General features: G+C 38.7%; 1 protein-coding gene across 2 annotated transcripts in view; it reads left to right on the top strand.

Moving 5' to 3' along the window:
• The first annotated feature begins 1,317 nt into the window (after positions 1 to 1,317).
• The window catches only part of samd4a (sterile alpha motif domain containing 4A), a 56,500-nt gene continuing 35,813 nt past the window's right edge, over positions 1,318 to 22,004 (top strand). The window contains exons 1-3 of one of the 2 annotated variants that reach the window (XM_077564872.1): positions 1,318 to 1,465; positions 2,410 to 2,492; positions 2,569 to 3,031. In XM_077564872.1, coding sequence (XP_077420998.1) covers positions 2,836 to 3,031 — 196 coding nt within the window. In that variant the 5' untranslated portion in view covers positions 1,318 to 1,465; positions 2,410 to 2,492; positions 2,569 to 2,835. Of the gene's footprint in view, positions 1,466 to 2,409; positions 3,032 to 22,004 lie in introns of both variants that reach the window. The other variant, XM_077564873.1, reaches the window with a different exon arrangement.

Below are 22,004 nucleotides of genomic sequence, written 5' to 3'. Positions count from 1 at the left end.
TACTATACACCTGCACAACAACTTGAATCCTTGCTGGTACAACGTGCCCCTCGTTTTCTGTGGAAACCAAAGACTTTCTTGCATTTTCCTGTGGTGTCGTGTGGTGGTTGGCCGCCTCCCTGTCGCAGGGTCTCTGTTTCTCACTCACTCTCACTCTCTATTTTGGTGCTGCCTCGCGCTGCCAAGCCCCTGACGTCATGCTCCACTGTTAATGATTAGCATGTGGAAACTGCCTGCGCTAGCTTGTCAGCATCAAGGCACCCAAATATAGCCGGAACAAGACTGTGCATGCCTTCAAAATTAAAGTCGTCATCTCTAGAAGAAATCGAAGCAGCTTATCAGTAGTAAAACCTGCAATTCTGTTATTGTTGATAGGATGTTTTCCTTCACACCTCTTAACAATATCCTTGAGACTAACGCTGAGGAGTCCAAACGTGATTATGATTAAACTATAATTAAGGTGTGTACACATATCCAACAATGCTACTTTCCATCCATTTCTTTTTGAAACCTAACATTAGCATATCCCAATTTAAATAGGTTCTAATAATGCGGTGCTTATATGACAGTATACTGTCTCATGTGTAGCCGTCATAATCAGTCAACATGAAGATTTTATTTTATTTTTAAATAATGAAACTCTGAGGTCCTATTATAAGCGGCCAACTTTAATGTCACATATACAGTCCAAGTACAATGATAAATCTCTATGAATTATGCCTCCTTCAGTTTATTAAGTTTAAGTTTGTTTTCATGCATTGGTGCATGATTTTGGCACGTCTTACATATTACTTTGCCAACTACCGTGTGATATAAGTGCACTGAAAAATAAAATCTGTGTTTCATTCACTATGATGAGGTTAGCAATTTCAAGGAAATGAATCATGCTGTGAATGTCCAGCATGTGCACCTTGTCAGAAAGCTCACCTATTTTGCTGTTTGCATGAACATTTTCTGTTTGCAGCTAATTAGGAAAAAACAAAAAAAAACAAAAATGTGGGGGCTTGACCAATTAAAAATTTCTAACAGCACAACATTTGTTTTATACAATGAATGTGGAGTTCAATGGAAACTCACATTTTTGGGAGTGAAATCATGAATTGTCAAGTCACCATATGGTGATAACTGATTGACTCTTATTTCAAGTATTGCATTACTGTTGTGCCAAATTTGGTGACAAATTAGATCATGAAATAACTCAAACTCACACTATTTCAAAACAAGTCATATAGCAACAAATGATTGTCTTATTTTGAAATCGGGAAGCAGATGTTGCACGGCATATTGCATTCAAACGGCTGCGGCACATAGAGCAGGCGCAGGCCGACCTGGAGGGAGAGACGGAGGAAAAGTTAGTCAAGATGGCAAAACCCACAGATCCGGAGTGAAGGGGCGCCGCTCCCCCAAAAGATTGCGTCTGTCGCTCGTCCTGAGACAAAGCCAACGATGCAAACAGTGCAACAAGGTAATTTTATTCAAGTTTATTCTCGTCTTTACGGACCACAGTCGTCTCTTATTTTCCGACTGGATTTCCATCCAATGTCTGCTTTAGTTTAGTTGTTTAATGCCTTCGCTGGACGATTTAATATATCAAAAATCTTATTTATAGGTTTACCAAACCTGAAGTCGCAGTTAAGTGAGAACACGGTTGCTACCTGTTGACGCAGCAGGCATTTGTGAATCAGATCCTGAGTGTTCGCGACTTTGCCATGTAGGATACAATTGATAACCCACAAATACTTTAAGACGAATTCGTTTAGGAAATGTGGGGGTGGGGGGAGGTCTCCATGTGGACGTTTTCTTTAATTAAGCGAAGACTTCTTGCATTTAGGTATTCATCGGCTACACACAGGCACAGATACACACTCACACACCCTCCCTCGGTGGTCACTCCTTGTGTGCTGATGAAGCAAAGTGACAGGCTTAGAAAGCGGCCACGAGCCTGTGGGCAGCGTCAGCTCCTCGCTCGAGCTCCTCAAAACGCCGCCAATTTTCAGCCTTCACACAAGCCAAAGTACATGTTTATAAGACAAGGCCGTCATTTAAAATAAGGCAGCGGAAGTTACTCCAGCCCCTACCCGCGCGCACGTACACGCACGCGCACACACGACCGGCGTCCTTCCTGTGGGTCATTCCGGGATGCAGCGCCGGGAGTAGCCGACAGACTGCTGTATTTTTAGGAATGGGTGGATACCAGAAGCGAAAATAATTTATTTTTGTCCCGGCAATGATACCGCGAGCTTAAACGCATGGGCGACGGCGAGGAGGCGACCTATAAATGCCCCTTTACAGCAGCTCTGTTCCGAAGTGTGCATGGCTGAAGCAACAGGGGACGCATTTTTATGGGAAGGGCAGGGCTCATATGATAAGACTGTGATTTAACCATTCTCTTTTAACACCTTCCTACAGGGGTTCCTTTAAGAATATGCCAGTGATGCTGATGTGACATATTGGCAGGTGGAAAGCTGACTCATCAAATATCAATTACTTGGGTGAGTAAATAGCTGAGGGCAAGTTATATCAGAGGATCACCTGCATCCTCACTAGAGGCCAACTCTCCTCCTGAAGGAATACTTTGTGGATCAACACACGTTGGCACCAACAAGACTACTGTCTTGCTGCTGCCAGAGCTAAGAATGGCCTCCGGTAGCTTCAGCTGAATCCTTCCAACACTCCAAGATCCCAAGAACCTTCCTCAGCTTTACCCAGAACGTCAGTGGAAAGTTTAGGGAAGAGTCCCTCCTCTTTCATACGCCCCTCCCAAACCAAAGCTGCTTTGGGAACCCCGGCAGAACCGCTGTCACCCCACCCAGCTTGCCGCCCTTCTCCCAGACCATGATGTTTCGCGATCAGGTGGGCATACTGGCCAGCTGGTTCAAAGGGTGGAATGAGTGTGAGCAGACAGTGGCTCTGCTGTCTTTGCTGAAGAGGGTGAGCCGGACCCAGGCCCGTTTCCTGCAGCTCTGCCTGGAGCATTCCCTTGCAGACTGCACAGAACTGCAAGTTCTGGAGGCGGATGCCAACAATCCAGGTAGGTCAGCCAGCTTCTCAGAAAACAAAACAAAACAAACTGTTGCTAGTTCCAGTCTTTTTTCTCCTCACAATTTGCTTAAGAGTGTAACTGTCAATGACAACAATACTGTTGCACCTTGTTTTGTCAGATAAAGACAATAAATCGTTAGATGCTTTCATACCACCATGTTACAGTTCGGTTGAATTATTGTCATGCTCTTTGTGTGGATTGTTTTGGCATTCATAGTATATACAACCACTGGTGTGTGTTAATCACAATGTTCAGTTGGCATATTGGTCAGTTGCAACAAATGGCTATCAGCGGGTATCGGATGAAAAAAGTTTTGATTTCCATCACTTTATTCAAAAACAGGACATTATTTCAAATGCACAGTGCAGAAAATTCACAAACATAAATTAATTATGATTCAGTTCAGAAAATGGGTAAAAATGTTGATCATTGTTATCCAAAGTAAAAGCAGATGTTTGCAAACGCCTTTTTTGATTCAATACAAAGATAATTAGTCTGCTTTCATGGAGGACTCCAAAAATCTGAAAATATTTACTGCTGAAAGATGGAAATTCCAAGGACTTGGATCATTTTAAATTAAACAAGGTCTCTACTATGAATGGATTATCAAAATATATTGTTGATTATTGATTGATAATCGTTTAGTTGTCGATTAATTGATTAATCATGCACCTCTAATATAAATTAGGGGTGTAAATCTTTGACTGTCTTGCGATTCAATTTGATTCTGATTTTTGGATCTGCGATTCAATTCAGAATCAATTTTCGATTCAAAATTGTATTCATTTCAAATATATTTGATTGACAATGATTTCTGCTTCAATCTGTATCTATAATCTCTCTCTCTCTTTTTTTTTAAACGTATTTGTTTTGAATTGTAAGTAAAGTGCACTTTTCCACAAAAACGGCGTGTGGACCACAACTGCTACTCTATGTAGATAACTATTTTTTTATAGCTTTTACAGTTCTATTCTGCCCTCCCAGAGCAGAGTGAGTTTTGCTGATAGCAAACAGTCCCTCAAAAAGAGTCAAGCGTTGCTGGTTTCAAGCCGTTTATTACACTCCAGTTGATGTTAACTGTAAAACTAAACACACTTATGAAGAGAATTACACTCAATGCACACTTAAATGAAAACGCACTTGGCTTAGCTTGTTTCCCGAACGTAGCTAGCTCAAGGCTAATGCACAATGGAAAACGCCATTGATTTGCTAATGCTAATTAGCGCGCTACTCACAGCACTTCTACCACTCAAAAGAAAGGCTATTCATACCAAACGCTGCAGGAATGTATACAAAGAAGCATTACTCACAGGCATATGCTCTTCCTACGCTGCAAAAAAACCCCAACTTGTATTGACATGACTTGATCGTACATTTTTTCTTCTACTCTCTAATGTGGCTACTGGCTACGAAAGTATATCTGAATGCGTGGAACCACGCTGCCCCTAAGTGGCCAAATTGTGTACAACATGAACAGTGCTCCCACTCAAGGTACACACAAGCAAAGGCAATACACTATAAAACAAATAAATCAAATAGATTTGTGGGCATTTTATATTCTGAATCGTTGTAAACAAGAATTGCGGTTCTTAGGAGAACCTTTTTGTTTTTTTTGCACACCCCTAATATACATGTACATTAAACATGACCAAATGAGCATTGAGGGAGTGAAAAAGTATTGTTTTGCCTTCTCAAAACTTTCAATGAGAAATGTACATTCCTAGATGACCACAATCTATACCATCATATATTCTCTGTTTATGATGAGTATGTGTACTTGTACCATGAAACTGTTAAATGTCAGCAGCACTATCCTATGATTGAGTTACTTTTTCAAAGGTCACAAATAAGTATAAGTATATGCACAGGGTTCACCTGATAGCATCCTATTAATGTAAAAGAAGTCGGAAAGAATTTTGTGTTTCCACTTGTTTAATTTAGTTGTCGTCCACATACGTCTGCCAGTGCGCCACATGGTCCTCACTGTCAGTAAAATAATTAAATAAATAAAAGAAAGGCCTTCCTGGGAAGATTTGGCTAAGTTTTGTTGCACCAGACTACAGCGTGCCCATGGAAACAAACCCTGGCAACTTGCGTGTCTCATGAAAAACTGAAGTGCTACTGCTACTGAATTGGAGAGATGGTGTCGTACCTATGGCAACATCTGCGCTACACATCTGCTGGTTCACACAGTGTTTTTGTAGAAAGCAGGCATTGCTTGGGTGACATAACACGATAATGTCCCTGGAGTGTGGTCCACACAGAAATGTAAAGCAAATGTATTTACCGGTAATGAACGGCATGGAGAGAAACACGGACAAGAGCCACTCTTAAGTATACACGAATCTGAATGTCCTTTTCTGCAAAACGTTTATGTTGTCAATGGAAAAATTAGCTTTCTGAGATTGACAACACTGGTTTGTTGGAAATGGCACACATGAAAAGGCTTGTGAAGTTGACTTTTTACTCCAGCTGTGGTATTTGTAGACTGATCCATATGATTCTTATGTCCGTGGTTACGGAGACACTTGTTACTCAGTTGGTTTTATCAGGAACAGAGGTCAACTGGTTCTAAGTAACATGCATGATAGGAGGTCTATCAATTGAGCACAATATTTAGTCACTGTTGCAAAAAAAAAATAGGTTCATCCATTCTTTTCCTTTAGCTATATCACAAGTGGAGAAAAGTAAGTGTCTGATTCACACACAACTGGCAGTTTGGTGCTCGCTTAAGGATGCTTCATCAGGACTGGATGTTGGGAATGGACCGCAGGGCGTCAGGATCAATTGGTAGTTTAGTATCTTGCTCAAGAATGCCTCATCAGGACTGAGGGGAAACAGTGAGTTGAATCGAGCAATACCACCACATCATTTAAGAAATATTTCTTACAACAGCAAGTCATTAGAATGGTCCCAATGGACTGTGCTGCTTGTGGTGTCTTTTGTTCAGTTGAATCAGCAAAATATGTGGTAATCATTAGGTTGTAGTCATTGAGAGAATCTTATTTTAGAATTAATGCCTATTTGGTTTGGAGGGTTATGTGGGCCCTCTGGTATGTTGTAGTCACTAGTTTGACTTTTGTTGTGGGCTGATATAATAGTTTACTGATTAATTGCATGTCAGTGTGGTTTTCTTCACTAAGGCCAAACCTATTGGCAGCTCCCTGTCATACTATCCAAATTTGAAAAAAATAAATCTACATATTCATTAAGTCAATGGTTTTGTAACTGGAGTTTGGAGGCTTCCAGGGGTCAGTGAGTCATAGCTTAGAGGTCCGCAAAACTGTTTGCAATATATTATATAACATTACAATTGCATACAGAACGTACATATGAGAATTTATACGGGAATTAATCAAACAAATCAACCAATTAAACAACCTACTTGCCTTTTGAAATGATTGTAACAGATGACTTAAATCTTGCATCCCTGCATGAATGTCCCTTTAAAAAAGAGAAATAATTAAGGCATATTTTTTTAAAATAGAATACAAGGCTTAATACAGCAGGAATAACGGTTTTTAACCCTACTTGTCAAACTATGACTTTCTTACCTTGTTAAATTTTGACTTCACAATATCATGTTATAACTTAATATTGGGGAAAACAAGATTACAACTTTAAAAGGAACCCCGACTGTAAAGAAAAGTTAACTCTATAATATTATTTCTGTGGTTGTTACTAACGTAACTATGAGATACATTTTTCAAAAATCATTTTCAGTTTAATACATTTTGTAGAAACTTTATTTGGACGCATGCCACCATTGTTATTTACGTCGCAACACATTCAGTGCATAGTGATGTAGAAAGGGCCGGCGGCAGGCTCTCTGCCGAGGAATGTGAAACGCTGATAAAGAAAGCAAGGTAAGCCTCCGTCGTGTTCCTAAAGGGACGATCAAAAGTTTTGAATGCGTATGGTAAATGATCAGAGCACTGCGTGGGGGAGGGTGACTCTCCCGATCGCATGTTGTTTCTTTAGGAACGCTACGAGACTTACCTTGCTTTCTTAATAGGCGTTTCACATCGATCGGCAGAGACCCTGCCGCCATTCTACGTCACTACGCACTGAATGACGTTGCGACGTAAATAACAATGGCAGCGTACGTCCAAATAAAGTTTATCCAAAATGTATTAAACTGGAAATTATTTTTGAAAAATGAATCTCATATTTATATTAGTAACAACCAAATAAATAATATAGATCAAACTTGTCATTACAGTCGGGGTTCCTTTTTATAGTTTACGACGCAAATACTGTACAAACAAACTAATTATTATTATTATTAATTAATTGATTAATTAAAAGTAACTGTTTGATGAAAGTCCTATAACGGCTCTTTATAATACTGGCTTTTTCACATTAGTACATTCTTTGCTCTCTTGCATGTACTGTTAAAGTATCCAAAATAGCAAATACTTCCAGAATAAAGCGAGATTATATGTTTAATGTAATTCAAGCCACCATGAGGCTGAGTTCAGTGCGAGCTCTGCATGACAGTCATATGTTGGGCTGATGGAAGACAAATGTGACACACCCAAAGCTGGACGTCGCAGTAAAAAGAGCAGACTTTTGGACTGAGATCTGAATCACTTGATGTGATGAAGGCTCTTAGAATTTTCTTTATAAAAAAATATTTGGTAAAAGTCATGGAGCGTATTTTCTAAAAAGCTCTCCAGCAACATTTATTTGTGGCCAATTCTAGCTGTGTTAAGTTTGTAGGGTTAATGATGCACACCCAAAAAGTAAAAATAAATAAATATAACAATTAAAAAAAAAAAAAAAGAGTGGGAACAGACTAAGGAACAAGAAGGTGCCATTTTTCCAAAATAAAATTGTTGGCAGATGACAAGCATGTAAATTAAATAGATATTTTTTTGTTGCTTTTTCCACGGGCCAGTACAAAATGATTGCCTGGTCTGGTACCGGACCCTTGCATTAGGTTACTAAATGGAGCCCTTTAACCTACACTGCCAACTTTCCCACAACCTTTGCTATGTAGTACACAGATACAATCTGTTCATTCATTTGGCAGTTTTGGAGTCAAAGTTTTTGCTCAAACATTCTGCTCTGCTCTCAAGCACATCTACAGTAGCTAGCTACCAGTATCAGTATTTCTATATGCACACTGGGATTATCTTGACAAAGTTCTCAAAGAGATAAATAATCCTTTATCCTGGTATAGAAATTCTTGCTCACCAGGTAATGGTTAAACTGCAGCTGGAAGTCTTGAGCTGAGTGGAAAAGCGCAACTATTTGGAAAACAGTGTACAAATGAATGGAATCCTCAGTAGCCTACTTCTGAGCAACTGAGAAGCTTCCTTGTTTCGTGGATCACAGATTGTTATAACTGGTAGATATTCCACACATCAGCTTTGTTTTATTTCATTACAGTGCACAAATGCATGTGTCACTTAACATTTCAGTACAGGCCTGAATTTTTAAAGGTTTATGCATAAGGACAAAGTTGTGACTGCAATTCCATTAATGACGGTCTCAGAAAAAAACTTGAAACCGAAAACACATTTTTGCAAAATTCATATTGACAAGCCACAAAGCTTCTGGGAAAATGTCCTCTGGACAGATGGGAGTTTTTTGGAGCAGACATATCGGCTCTACGTTTACAGGCGCACCGTTGAAGCATACAAAGAAAAGAAGACTTTGAAACCTGGAGGAGGCACATTTATGTTCTGGAGATGCTTTGCTACCTCAGGCAGAGTCTTGAATCTGTGCAAGTTATAATGAAACTGAAAATAACAACCAGTGCTCAACTTGCAAACATCACATGAGCAAAATGGCCACTTCCTGAGATGGATAAAAACGGGTGGATTTTCCATCTTAATTTATATTCCATGAACATAATATTAATCAGAATACTATCTCCCTACTGGTGTTAGTTCATGGAACATATTGTAAAAGGGGCTATTGTTAATTTGAGCTGTCTTCTATCACAAAATGGTTACTGTACAATGTTGGGGATACTGTCTAGGAATGTGGGCAGGTTTGAGGGCTGTAGAGTCACGGGCTCAGCAAGAGTGTGACTGGTGAGTTCCAGAATTAAGGTGGGGAAATACATAGTGGAAAAGAAAAGCTGATTCCGCCTTCAGTTGAATTTGTCTCCAGAGGTATGCTGCAGTGTCAAAGGCAGGAGAATGAAAGGCAGAGTCGGTGGGGCAAAGAAGGGGAAAGAAGACGTCAGTACTGATGCCCTTCTTAGCTTGATTTTTGTTTTATTAACTGAAGGCAAGATTTTCAATATTTGCATATGTAGTATTTAAAATGTTAGTTTCTTCCATTTCAGTATTCAAGATTGGAGAATCAGAATTGATCTGACATGTGGTGATTGCTGATTGTGGGGATGCTGAAAAGCATTCCCACATATGTTGTTTGGTTTCTTTATTATTTCAGGCACATTTTATTCTCCGCACTTTTTTGCCATTTAACAACTCCCACATAATACTCCCGATTTACACCGTTCAAATTTCAACTTGCTTCAAAAATTCACACCTTCCTGGGAATATGTTGTTTCAAAGACGCTTTACAATGGAATGGAAACATTATTCATACACATTCACACTGTGGTGGCGCCAAGCTATTAGGGCAGCCTGACGGAAGTGTGGCTGCCAGACAGCCCCTCCGACCACCACCAAACATTCACACCTTCCATACACCAGTGTGAGTAGCACTGAAGGCAATGTGTGTGAAGTGCCTTGCCCAAGGACACAACACATGACTTGGGGAGAACGGGGATCGAACAACCGACTTTCTGGTTACTGAACGACCGTCTCTACACCCTGAGCCACGGCCACCACAGTATTTGCCCAATTTAACATTACATATCAACTTTTCCCCATTCATTTTCAATGGGATAGATATTGAAGTCCCACTCTCCACGCCCACTTCCATACATACAACGTATCATCATTGCCAGGTGCTAGGTGGCACAGTTGGGGAAGTGCATTGTCCAGTAACCAGTAGGTTGCAGGTTTGAATCCCACCTCCGACTGTACATTGCAAGTATATGTGGCGGCCGTGGCTAAGGGTGTAGAGACGGTCATTCAGTAACCAGAAGGCCGGATGTTCGATCCCTGCTCTCCCCAAGTCATGTGTCGTCGTGTCCTTGGGCAAGACACTTCACACGCATTGCCTCCAGTTCCACTCACACTGCTGTCTGAAAGGTGCAAATGCTTGGTGGTGGTTCGAGGGGCCGTAGGCGCACACTGCCAGCCACGCTTCTGTCAGCCTGCCCCAGGGCAGCTGTGGCTATTTGAGTAGTTTACCACCACCTCAGTGTGAATGTGTGAGTGCATGAATAATGTGTCTAGAAAAGTGCTATATCAATCTGATGCCTTATGATTATTATTATATCCATGGACATTATGCTAAGTGATATACATGTATATCAACTAACTTATCAGAACAGAAAATGGATTATCATTTCACTGAAATGATTAAATGCACGTTTGATGCCTTCAGCATCAGATGACAATTTTCAAAATAAATACGCCATTAGCCATACATTTGATCACGTCAAGTTATCTGAGTGGTTAGAGCAGGGATAGGCAAGTTTGGTCCTAGAGAGCCACAGTCCTGCATGTTTTCGGTGTCTCCTGCCTCCAACCCAGGTGTTTCAAATCATCAGCTCATAATTACGTTCTGCAGGAGCCTCTCAGTTGTGTTCGAGGAGGGAGACATCAAAAATATGCAGGACTGTGGCTCTCTAGGACCGAACCTGCCTACCCCTGGGTTAGAGCAATTGCCTGCCACCACAGAGAAGCTGGGTTCAAACCCCGCTTGGACCACATTTTAGTACATTCGATGGTTCGATACCAACTATCGTATCAGAAAATGGATTATAATTTCACTGAACTGATTTAAACACATGCATTTAAATCTTAGCATTCAGCTAATAGCATTCAGCTAATAGCATTCAGCTTTTTAGCATTCCCGTGCAATTTCTGCAGTTAGCCTTATGTTACTGTAAAATAAGCTAAAATGATTATTATTATTTTTACTCACACCATAAACAGGTGTAATATTGGCATGTTTTGAACAAACAGCGCAGTTTTGTTCCACCAACGCACCATTTATGAAGGGTCCTGAAATATCTGACCTAAACCTTCCTACTTTCAGTACCTCTACATTGGAGTGCTGGTCGTAATGGTACTCTTGTGTGAGTGAGTGCTGGTTGTATACACACTGTTCGTTGATTGGTCCACAGAATTTTTGTGCTGTGTGCTTTACTTCCTTATTTAAAGAGGTAGCATACGAGAGGAAACTCTTCTCTCTTTTGGACACCAAAGTATTTCATAGCACCCACGCATGAGCAAACAGTTTATTTCTGGAAATTGACAGCAAGTTCTGTGAACTCATACTGAACCTCAGGAATGGGGACAGACAGCCTGCCAAAACGACCAGAGGGGAAAATGAAATAAGGCCTGTCTCTTTCTTGCCATTTCTACACTAAAGGGCCTTTTTGTCAGTTGTGTATGTATAGAGGGGAAAATGAGCTTGGCTACTGTTGGTACTCTGTCTGCACTGGTGGAAATTGATGCTTGATGCTTCAGAGATGCGCATGTAGTGAGGGAATGAGGCGGAAAGAGATGTGGGAAAGGTGTAATTTATGACAGAAATTTGGCATGCGATTATGCAATCAAGTCAAGGTGTATAAGGCCATTGATAGTTTAACGGCTGTCTCAGATGAGATTGGGGTAAGAAGCAATTTCAATTTACATTTTTTTTTAAAGGAAATACATTGTGCCTTTTTTCAGTTTGAAACAGTTCTGAGGTCTGGTTATAATAATATTTTTTATTCTTTGGTCAAAAAATTCACAAAGAAAAATATTTACCACACTCTGAACAAGGATGGTTGAAGTGATTCTGTTTTGTCTCATTCAAATGAGCCACTTGCTTACTTTGCCCACTCACGTAATGCCAGGTATAGATTGTTCCCAAACAATCCAGCATTACAAAATCACTTTTTTTAAGCACCGTTTGAACACATATCTATGCTGAAATTGAATGTCAGAGGGTAAGAACAGGTGAAGGATACCAGTCTGTCTCATAGATAACCAGACATACGAGCATTCAGTGTTTCCCCATATAGACTATATGACCCCAGCCCTTCCCCACTGCGCTATTAGGCAGTTGTTGGTAATAATATTACCACCAACTGCTTAATATTAGCTGCAAGTCTCGACCAAGTAAGTAATATACACTGCTTTGTTTGTTTGAGGTTTTCTATTTAATTAGGGAGCTGTCCCATCTCAACTGCAGGGACAAGTAGCTCTGCCTATTGCAGGAGTTTTGGTAAAATGCTGCTATCATAAAACACTCGTATGGGAAGTGGTCAAATACTGAATAGTGCCAGCATGTGGATACATTGGTTGGCTTCTATAAATGACTCAAATGTGTTAACAGTTACATTGAATACGTACAGTCAGTGTACATTAATCATTATTGCGTAGAAGTAATAAAGCTCCATTAGGCTTTATTACAAATGACTGCTAATGGGATCTATCTATGACACTATAAAGTTTAAATAACAATAGCAACTCTATATAACTAAACCTTTTAAAAAATGTTTGTTTTAGTTGTGTATTTTAGTCATGGTATTGCAAATGAGTCGAGTGGTGTGTAGTAGTCACCGGAGAAGTGGAGTGGGTATTATCTCAATTTCTCAATTTTCACTTTTTTTGTTTTGTTGTGTTTTTTCCCCCCCACAAACGTCCAGTATTAGAAATGGCGGCATGATGTCTAAAAAAAAAAAAAATAAATTATTATATTTGCTCACAATAATAAAATCATTACCATTGAGAACTCAACGTGGACCAGACATTGCATTTACCTTCTCCAATTTCAGCAGTCTTGGATTCAATATAAAATGCCAGTGTGCTTTAAGTCTTAGGTGGCACTAATTCGAAACAGGTGCCTCGTTTCCTTAGAGTGTGTTTGGTTTAATGCATTGTATTTGTCTACAGTACATCCCTTTCATTTTCCCAACCATTGAGAGCAGTGACAAAAGGACAACTGAATAATATTTGCTGGTAGAAACTAAATTATGAGGTTGATAACCGCTGCAGTGTGTCCGGTTAGAACATAGCTTGTCCAGGTGAGGCAATGACCAGCTTATCTCTTTCTGTCGTTCAATTGTGGGGTGAGGGTTTATGTGTGTGTGGTTTCTGTAAAGCAAGTACAATACAACACAAATTAAACAGGAGCGATTGTATGGCTATACAAGGCTACTTAGCGTTACATAAAGTCCAAAATAGTAGCCTAAAAGTACCATTAACTTAAATGAATATATATGCCTTAGAATTACTAATACGTTACATTGAGGCACCTACCTGCTAATGCACACACACCTTGAGAAATGACAATTTGTAGCAAAGCTTGAACGTGTAGCGACCAACTTCGTCTGTCTGTTGATTCGCGTGGGTCTTTTTTTTTTTTCCTGGAGAGCTCAGTATTGTTCATTCGGTAATTTTACCGATTTGACATGTCATCATCATTGCGCTCCCTTTTTTTTTTTTGTATGTGCGTGCGTGCGAGTGTGTGTGTGTGTGTGTATTCATTAGTTCACCTATAACCACTAATACGTTACATTGAGGCACCTACCTGCTAATACACACACACACCTTGAGAAATGAGAATTTGTAGCAAAGCTTGAACGTGTAGCGACCATCTTCGTCTGTCTGTTGATTCGCGTGGGTCTTAACAACAAGCATAGGTGGCCAAGACCATGCCTAACTATAATTGAAACAGTGCCAATAAACTGACCATTGGTTGTCAATTTGACAGGTTGCAGTAGATGTTTCAAGCAGAAGGCTTGGAAATGTCAAATTAACATTTTTAGAAAAGAGTAGGGACCATAGAGGACATCTGAATACTGTAGATTGAGAATTGTGAGGAAAAAAGACATCAAAAGGTCCCCGACTACCATTTCTTTTAAGAAATGTAGACTACTCCAGCCCATTCTTGGTAGAATTGAGGTTTGTTCACATTCCCAGCATAGCTTTGACTGCCACTTTCAGAGCTCTCACAGGTAGACCGCAACTCAACTGTTCTTCCTTCATCCCCCTGTGCTCGTTCAAGTCTTCCAGCACTAGTTATTCTGCCAGCAGAGCCAGGAGAGCACAGGGGATGTTGGCTATAGATTTAAGAGGAAATGGGAAGTGTGGGGAGGAGTGAGGCATAGAAAATAATTGTTCTCCATTTGACAGACTGTCCTACAAGGAAATCTCCCTGATTGCTACAAAAAAAAATCTGAAACGAACAAATATAATACAAACTTATCTCAAAATGCCCAAATGTGGTTACAAATTCATCTGTGCACATTTGAAAAATATCAGCTAAGATTGTGTTTGTAGTGCAGTCTTAGTATTATGACTTGAAAAACAACTATTTCAAATGGGTTAGTGGTGGGGATGAAAGCTTTAAGCTAAGCCCATTGACACAATTGCTTTTACTGACTATTTTGTTACCCAGGTTTGTCCTCTTTCATTGATTATTCAGACTAAATGGCTCCGGATCAGCCATTTATACTCGTGAGAAGTCTAAACATGAATTTGAAATTAACAAAGCTGAGATATGATTAGAAATCAATCAGTGCCATTGGACAAACAAACAAAATCATTTGTAATTTCTTGGAGAAGGCGGAAATGACCAGAGGTGGGCATTCCGTCAACAACCGTCAATGATGGGCGCCCGTTTTCTTGACTATTAACGATTGACAAGAAACTTTAACAGAAAAGTTAACAGAGTAAGCATTGCCAGTGTCAGATCACCCGTTTTGTGCGTTATGGCTTTGGCGTAGGAGAGGTAAAGTGGCTCAGCAGCGGAGTTACATTTTTATTTTATTTTTTTAATCTTAGGCCATGTTGGCAACCCCCTCCCTTTGTTTAAGTTACCTCTGCCGCCTACGGCACCTGCCAGGCGCGAGAGCTTTTCACAGCGGTACCGCTCTTTAATCTGTGATTTTGCAAGTGCAGTTGAAAAGTCGCTAGAACGGGTTAATTTGTACCGTAATCCAATGCTGATTAAGTCCACACAATTACAGTGGTAGCCGTTTTTTTTTTTTTTTGTACCCCACCTATTCCCTACAGACAGCTGGGATCATCTCCAGCACGCCTGCGACCCTAGCGAGTAAGTGTATAAAGACACTTAAGAGGTGGGCAGGTGCTCTAGAGACACAGTTACAGTATATGTGTATGTGACATTAATAAGGCAATTTTCCATATTTCAATTATAGCGCACTTCTCTGGCAAAGCCATTTTAACAGGATGCTGCCGTGAACAGTAGCTGTGATGATGTATTTCCTTTTCCTGTTGCAGAGAAACACAAATATTTTGTCTCCGGCAGGTGCTTCCCACTTTGGGGTAAGAAAAAGAACAACCTTTTAAGGCACATAGTCTCATATTGTCACACTTTGTCCAGAATACATACAGTTCATCATTTCAGAACTTTTTCCATCAAAAACATATACACACACACCCTCTAACTAATAATTTGTTGCAACGACTTGTTATAGCAATCCTAAGCAGCATTTTCATAGACTCTGTACTAATAAGCGTTGTGAGGAGATTATTTTTAACAAAGAGGCGCTAACTTACAGAGGGTGAGACGCCTTCTTTATGGACACTTTTTACGTGAGAATACACTGTCTGGTCTACAAGTGAGGGAACACCGAGGCAAATCCAGGTCCAGAAAGTAAAAACCCTGCCCTAGTTTGGCTTTAGCCCCTGAGGCTAGTTAGCTAGCTCCCTAAAAGTTAAACAAGCACCATTGGAGCTAACTAGGAAGCTAGCTAGCTAGCTAGCACCTGGGGGCTCAAACCAAACTGTGGCAATGTTTTTACTTTCTGGACCTGGATTTGCCACATCTAGGGAGCAGACGGCGGACCCTGTTGCCTTTCACCACTGAGAGGCTAGTGTTCTAGTCCAATGAATGTAATTATTATTTGGGTTACTGTATTTGTTTGGTTTTATTGAACATATAAACATAAAGAGAACACAAAACACATTACAAGTTTAAAATATAAATTGAAGTTAAAAAAGAAAAAAACAAGAATAGGAAGAAAGAAAAGAGTTCATATGTTCAAAAGGGGTAGGAGGAAGTTAAAAAACGTATCTAGTCCTACTCCTTATTTGTTTTATGTTGATAAAATGATAAGGTAATGTATTTCAACAAAAGGAAATGTATAAACCTAGTCATATATACAAGTGCACTTTAGCATATCATACTCATATATACAATTTTCATTACACTCATACCGATACATCCAAGGAAATTACAGCACATATCCATTTTTAACAGCTCATGTCTGATGTAAGTAATTTTTTTGAACTTTGTGACTGACATCTTTTCAGGTCAGTTCCAAAATCATTCCACAAATTAACACCTTTTACAGAAACACACCGTTGCTTAATTGATTGTTCTTATTTTTATTTTTTTGTAGACACTTGTACCCCTTATGTTATAAGGACTCTCTCTAATTTCAAAGAGAGTCCTGTGGCATAGTAGATTGTTGTGCACTTTATACATTATTTGTGTTATTTTAAATTCAACTAAGTCATAGAATTTCATTGTATTTGATTTAATAAATAGAGAATGAGTTGGTTCTGTATATTTTGATTGATTTATAATTCTTATGGCTCTTTTTTTGCAGTTTGAAAACAGGATTTGTATTTGTTTTAATGTGTTTCCCCAGATTTCCACACAATAGGTCAGATATGGTAATAATAATGATCAATATAATGTGTATAATGATTTCTTCTTTAGGACATCCTTAATTTTAGAGAGTATCCCTATAATTTTTGACATTTTCCTTTTGACATTATCTATGTGAGACTTCCAACATATTTTTTTTTATCAAGAACTACTCCAAGAAGTTTATTTTCATACACTCTTTCTATTTCAATTAAATTTATCATAATTTTGACCTGTTATGTGGTTTGTCTAGTACCAAAAACTATAAACTTTGTTTTATTTAAGTTTAGTGATAATTTGTTCATATCATACCAATTTTTTTATGTGTTTAGTTCATTCTCCACAGTAGTCAGAAGCTGCTTCAGGTTCTCTCCTGAACAGTAGAGAGTTGTCATCGGCGAATAAGACACTTTTGAATAATTTTGAGACACAACAGATAAAATTTGTATACAATATAAATAATTTGGGGCCTAGCACAGACCCTTGGGGGACTCCATGAGTAATCTTCAAGTGTTTTGATTGTATATTGTTAAACTGTAAGTCCTGATATCTATTATCCAAATAACTTTTCATCCATTTATATGCCAAACCTCTTATGCCATATCTAATTTATTCATTAGTATAGAATGATCTATAGTATCAAATGCTTTTTTTAAATCTATAAAATTTCTAACAGTACATTTTTTATTATCTATGTTAGTAGAAAATGCTTCTACGAGTTCAATGACTGCCTTTGATGTGGTCCGTTTTTCTCTTAACCCATATTGATTTTCACTTAAAAGCTTATGTTTTTCAGTAAAGTTGTCCAGTCTAAATGAAAATAATTTTTCTCGAATTTTTGAAAACTGGCAGCAGTGATATTGGTCTATAATTAGTGAATATATGTCTTTCTCCATTTTTATGAATAGGAATAACTTTTGCTATTTTCATTTTTGATGGAAATATATTGGCTTTAAACGACAAATTACATCAATATGTGAAAGATTGCACAACATATTCTATAATACTTTTTACTAATGTGCAATGTTGAAACAGTCAGTGGACAACAACATTTAATACTTCTGTATCATTAACAGCATTAAGCCACATAGTGGATGGATTTTTTAATAGTTTGTTTCTTGGCTCAGGGATTTCTTTTGCCAAATTACTGCCAACATTAACAAAATACTCATTAAAATCATTAGCTATGTCTGAATTTTTTTCTGTAACAATATTTTTTATCTTTTATAAAATATTCTGGATAATCTATTTTTTTTAGCTATTTTTAATTACTTGATTTAGTATTTTCCATATTTCTTGTGTGTTGTTTTTATTTTGCTCTAGTAATGCATGGTAATAACCTTTCTTGTACTTTATTTCAGCTTCCATAGTTCTCAATTTAATACATCTTTTGTATAAAAGTTTTTCTTTTTACATGCATTCTCTATCCCCTTCGTCATCAATGCCTTATTTAGACCTTTATATTTTCTTGTGACTTTTATTAATGGACAATGTTTATTGTATAGAGAAATAATGGTTGACTGAAATGCACTGTATGCGATATTGGGATCATCATTTGAATAGACCTCAGACCAATTCTGTTTTTCTAAATCCAACTTAAAGGCAGCCATGGAGCGTTGTGTTCTTAATCTTGTTTCTGATGTGTAAGTTATTGTTGTTTTTATTTTTTCATCAAAATAGTCTTGGGAGATTGCAAAGACCGGAAGATGATCAGTTATATCATTAATAAGAAGTCCACTTTCTATTTTATGGTCAGATTTATTTCTAAATATGTTATCTATTAGTGTAGCTGTATCAATTGTTATTCTGCTAGGTTTCATAATTGCAGGGAATAGATTATTACTATACATTGTATTTATAAAATCCGTTGTTTTCTGATGCCCATTCGGACCTTTTGATTGGTCACGCTCATATGAGCGAGTGTTGCCCAATTTGGGCCGCCTTAGCTGCTGTTGGACTGTGCTTCGTCTGCCTATTTTATTTAATTCTCTGCATTATAAAACTCACCATACTCCGCCGAACATCTTGACCACCAGATCTATTTTTAGCCAGAGCTAGCCACGGATAGCGGCTCACGTATCACAATCGCATTATGGTAAAAGCACTTACCATCTTACAATGACACTTACCTCAATCAAAATGGTCAGAACACACTTTGGTAGACTTTGTCGGTTGGAAATACTTTCGATTTACCTTTGCAATTCCGGACATTCCTTTGTCCATTCCCATTCGACATTTCATGAACTCGTGAACGGCTCACAATGTGGGGCAAATGACGTCATGTGAACACTAAACACTGCAAAAAAAAGAAAAGAAAAAAATATAGTAAAATAAGAAAATTATTACCCCAAATAAGCAAAATTATCTGCCAACAAAACAAGAAAATTTTACTTAAATTTACCTTAAAAATTGTATTTTTAGACTAAAAACAAGTAATATTGACTTTTTTCAAGCTGTACTATATAGAACAGTTTTCTTAAAATACATACATATTCATTTTCGTTTAGCCAACTTAGCCTAAGTGTCAAGCAGGGAGGTAACGGATCCCATTTTGATTGTATTTGGTATGACCCAGCCAGGAATTGAACCCACGACCTCCCAGTCTGAGGGTAGACACACAACAACTAGACCACTGAGCTGGTAGTGTATTTACTGGAAAGAGGAAAAATGAGCTCAGTAAGTAGAACGAAACGAACCACTTGAACTGATGATTTTTACAAGAAAAAAAAATGCTTACAATAAAGTGCTATATTGCACTTTAGTCTGATTATTTTCACACTTGTATTTTTCCCATTTATATTATTACTAGATTATGCAAAATCTTAAAATAAGAAAATTCAATTTATGAAACCCCAGTTCAGGCAGGGCCTTTGATGTTGGTTAGTCATCTTAAAATGTGGACATTTTTCGCTTTAAGCCTCACAGTACTTTAAACTGGTTGTTAACACTCAATGCCAAGACTGCCTGAGCAAATAAGAGAATTAAGTAATAAGTATCTTAAAATAAGAAGAATGATCTTGTCTGACAATCTTATTTTAAGTAAAAATAACTTGGCAGAGCAAAATAATTAAATTTAGGTTTCTTAAGATTTTGTTAAGTTTTTGCAGTGTGGAGGAGGGGAAGGGCGGTTCAGCGGTCAAAAAACAGTCAGCATCTGGTGTGACCACCATTTGCCTCGTACAATGCAACACGTCTCCTTCGCATAGAGTTGATCAGGTTGCTGATTGTCGTTCATCAGCTCCAGGGGACATTCCTGGAGTCGGCATGCCAATTGCACACTCCCTCAAAGTTTGCAACATCAGTGTGCTGCATGATGGAAATGCACATTTTAGCGTCGTCTTTATATATTTTATTTAATACATTTGTTCGAGTAAACACTGGAAGGTTGACTGAGCTAGCTTTGTTACGATTGATGGTTTCAAAATGCTGAGTAGTCCGCATGTGGACAGTTGATTGGAATCAGACTATCGTCTAAGAAGTCACATCATTATTTGGTGTACAAAGGAGTCATTGAGGAAGTCATGAAATCACCTGCTGACAAACTGCCTGACAATTTGATAGTCTCTTACCCTTTAATCAGCACCACCTGTCCGTCATGTCTGACATGCTGGTCCAGTGGTGGGCAAACTCGGTCCTCGAGGGCCGGAATCCTGCAGGTTTTGGATATTTCTCTACTCCAACACAGCTGATTCCAATCAACAGGATTGTGAAGGAATTAACATTAATTGTAATCTTTTGCGTGTTCAAATAATTCCAAGATGAGATTCTGGTAAAGAGGGTCCTTGCAAGGTTGATTTATTACAGAGATCTCTGGTCACACAATTGCATATCACCTAAGCAGTGTCATCCAATGTGTGTGTCCTCTTTTGCCCACACAGCCTCTTTATCTTTATTCAAAACATGAGGAAACGCCTCTGTCATCCCGTGAGGTACAGAATGAGTTTACATTTTCCCAGTAAACTAGATCGTCCTTGAACTTTTAAAAACCGGATTTCTGACGAACAGCAACCAGACTTCTTAGATAAACATAGAAACATATTAACTTTCTCATGTCTGGGAAAACAGTAGAAAAGATAGCAAGAATGTTAAAAGCATTACTCATCAGGTTATATTAGGTCAACATAATTACACCTTCATCAACACATCTATAATGAAATCGAAAACAGGTAAAATGTAAAATAAAACAAAAAATGTTAACAATGTCAACAATTGTTATCAGGCTTATGCAGAGCTTTCTGATGAGCTGATCATATATTAGCTGTGTTGGAGAAAGGAAACATCCAAAACCTGCAGGATTCCGGTCCTCGAGGACCGGGTTTGCTCACCACTTTGCTGGGCAGTTAGATGGACATTTACAGATAATCTCTCATTGTTTTCTTCCACTTCAGTGTCACTATTCCAGTGTGCGTCCCTAGTTTTTTAATTATTTATTTATTTTATTCTGGCTCAGTTCAATTGAATTGTTATTGATTCATGGGGCTATGCTTTAGTTCGATTGCAGATTTTTGATGCGTCTTTTATCGATTCACCTTGAAATGATCTAAAAAGCATCATCGCTACCTAAAGCGCAAAACTCTCTTTGAAAAATGGAGGTCTTCATCATTTTAACAATAGTTGCCGTTTAATCTGTGTCTGTGTCTGAGTGAACATGCAATTTGGCGCCCACTATTTGGGATTGAAGTAAATCAGAGCAAAAAGCCTGACGAGAATTGCTCATCAGTGTTTAGTGTTTAAGGCTATTTATCATGATATTGTGGCTCCATTAGCACCTTGTGCTGTTCAGACCCATCTTATCTGTTGGTCATTGTGTACGTGCGTGTGTTAGTAAGTTCAGCTGTGGGTCCGTTCGGAATCGTTGCATTCTTCAGCAACAGGCTCTGTGGTATGCCAGCACATTCCCCACTGCTGAGCTGGAGAATCCACTCGGAAAGCAGCAGCGGGAACTTTTCCTTTCTAGCTCCTCCCACCCTTCTACAACTCTCTTCTACTTCTCCTTAAGTCACCCTCACCAGTCTTTTCTTCTGCTTACCCAACATCCTTTCATTTGTATTTTTGGAATACATTGGCTTTGTCTGACCATATAATGTCTTTTTATAAAATGTGTATTCCAGGACATTAAAGAGAGCGCAAATGAATCGTTTAAGTTACTCTTTCCTAAATTAAGCCTGCGGTCTCTTATTGTTGGTTTGGAAAATGGAACTGGCTGTGTCAGATGTGGTGTTGAATCAACAATGGCCGGCAGTGGGACCAAGTC

Source organism: Vanacampus margaritifer, chromosome 4, assembly GCF_051991255.1.
Source record: "Vanacampus margaritifer isolate UIUO_Vmar chromosome 4, RoL_Vmar_1.0, whole genome shotgun sequence".
Lineage (NCBI taxonomy): Eukaryota > Metazoa > Chordata > Actinopteri > Syngnathiformes > Syngnathidae > Vanacampus > Vanacampus margaritifer.
The sequence above is the reverse complement of the archived record's forward strand: the minus strand, read 5'-3'. Positions and strand labels throughout refer to the sequence as shown.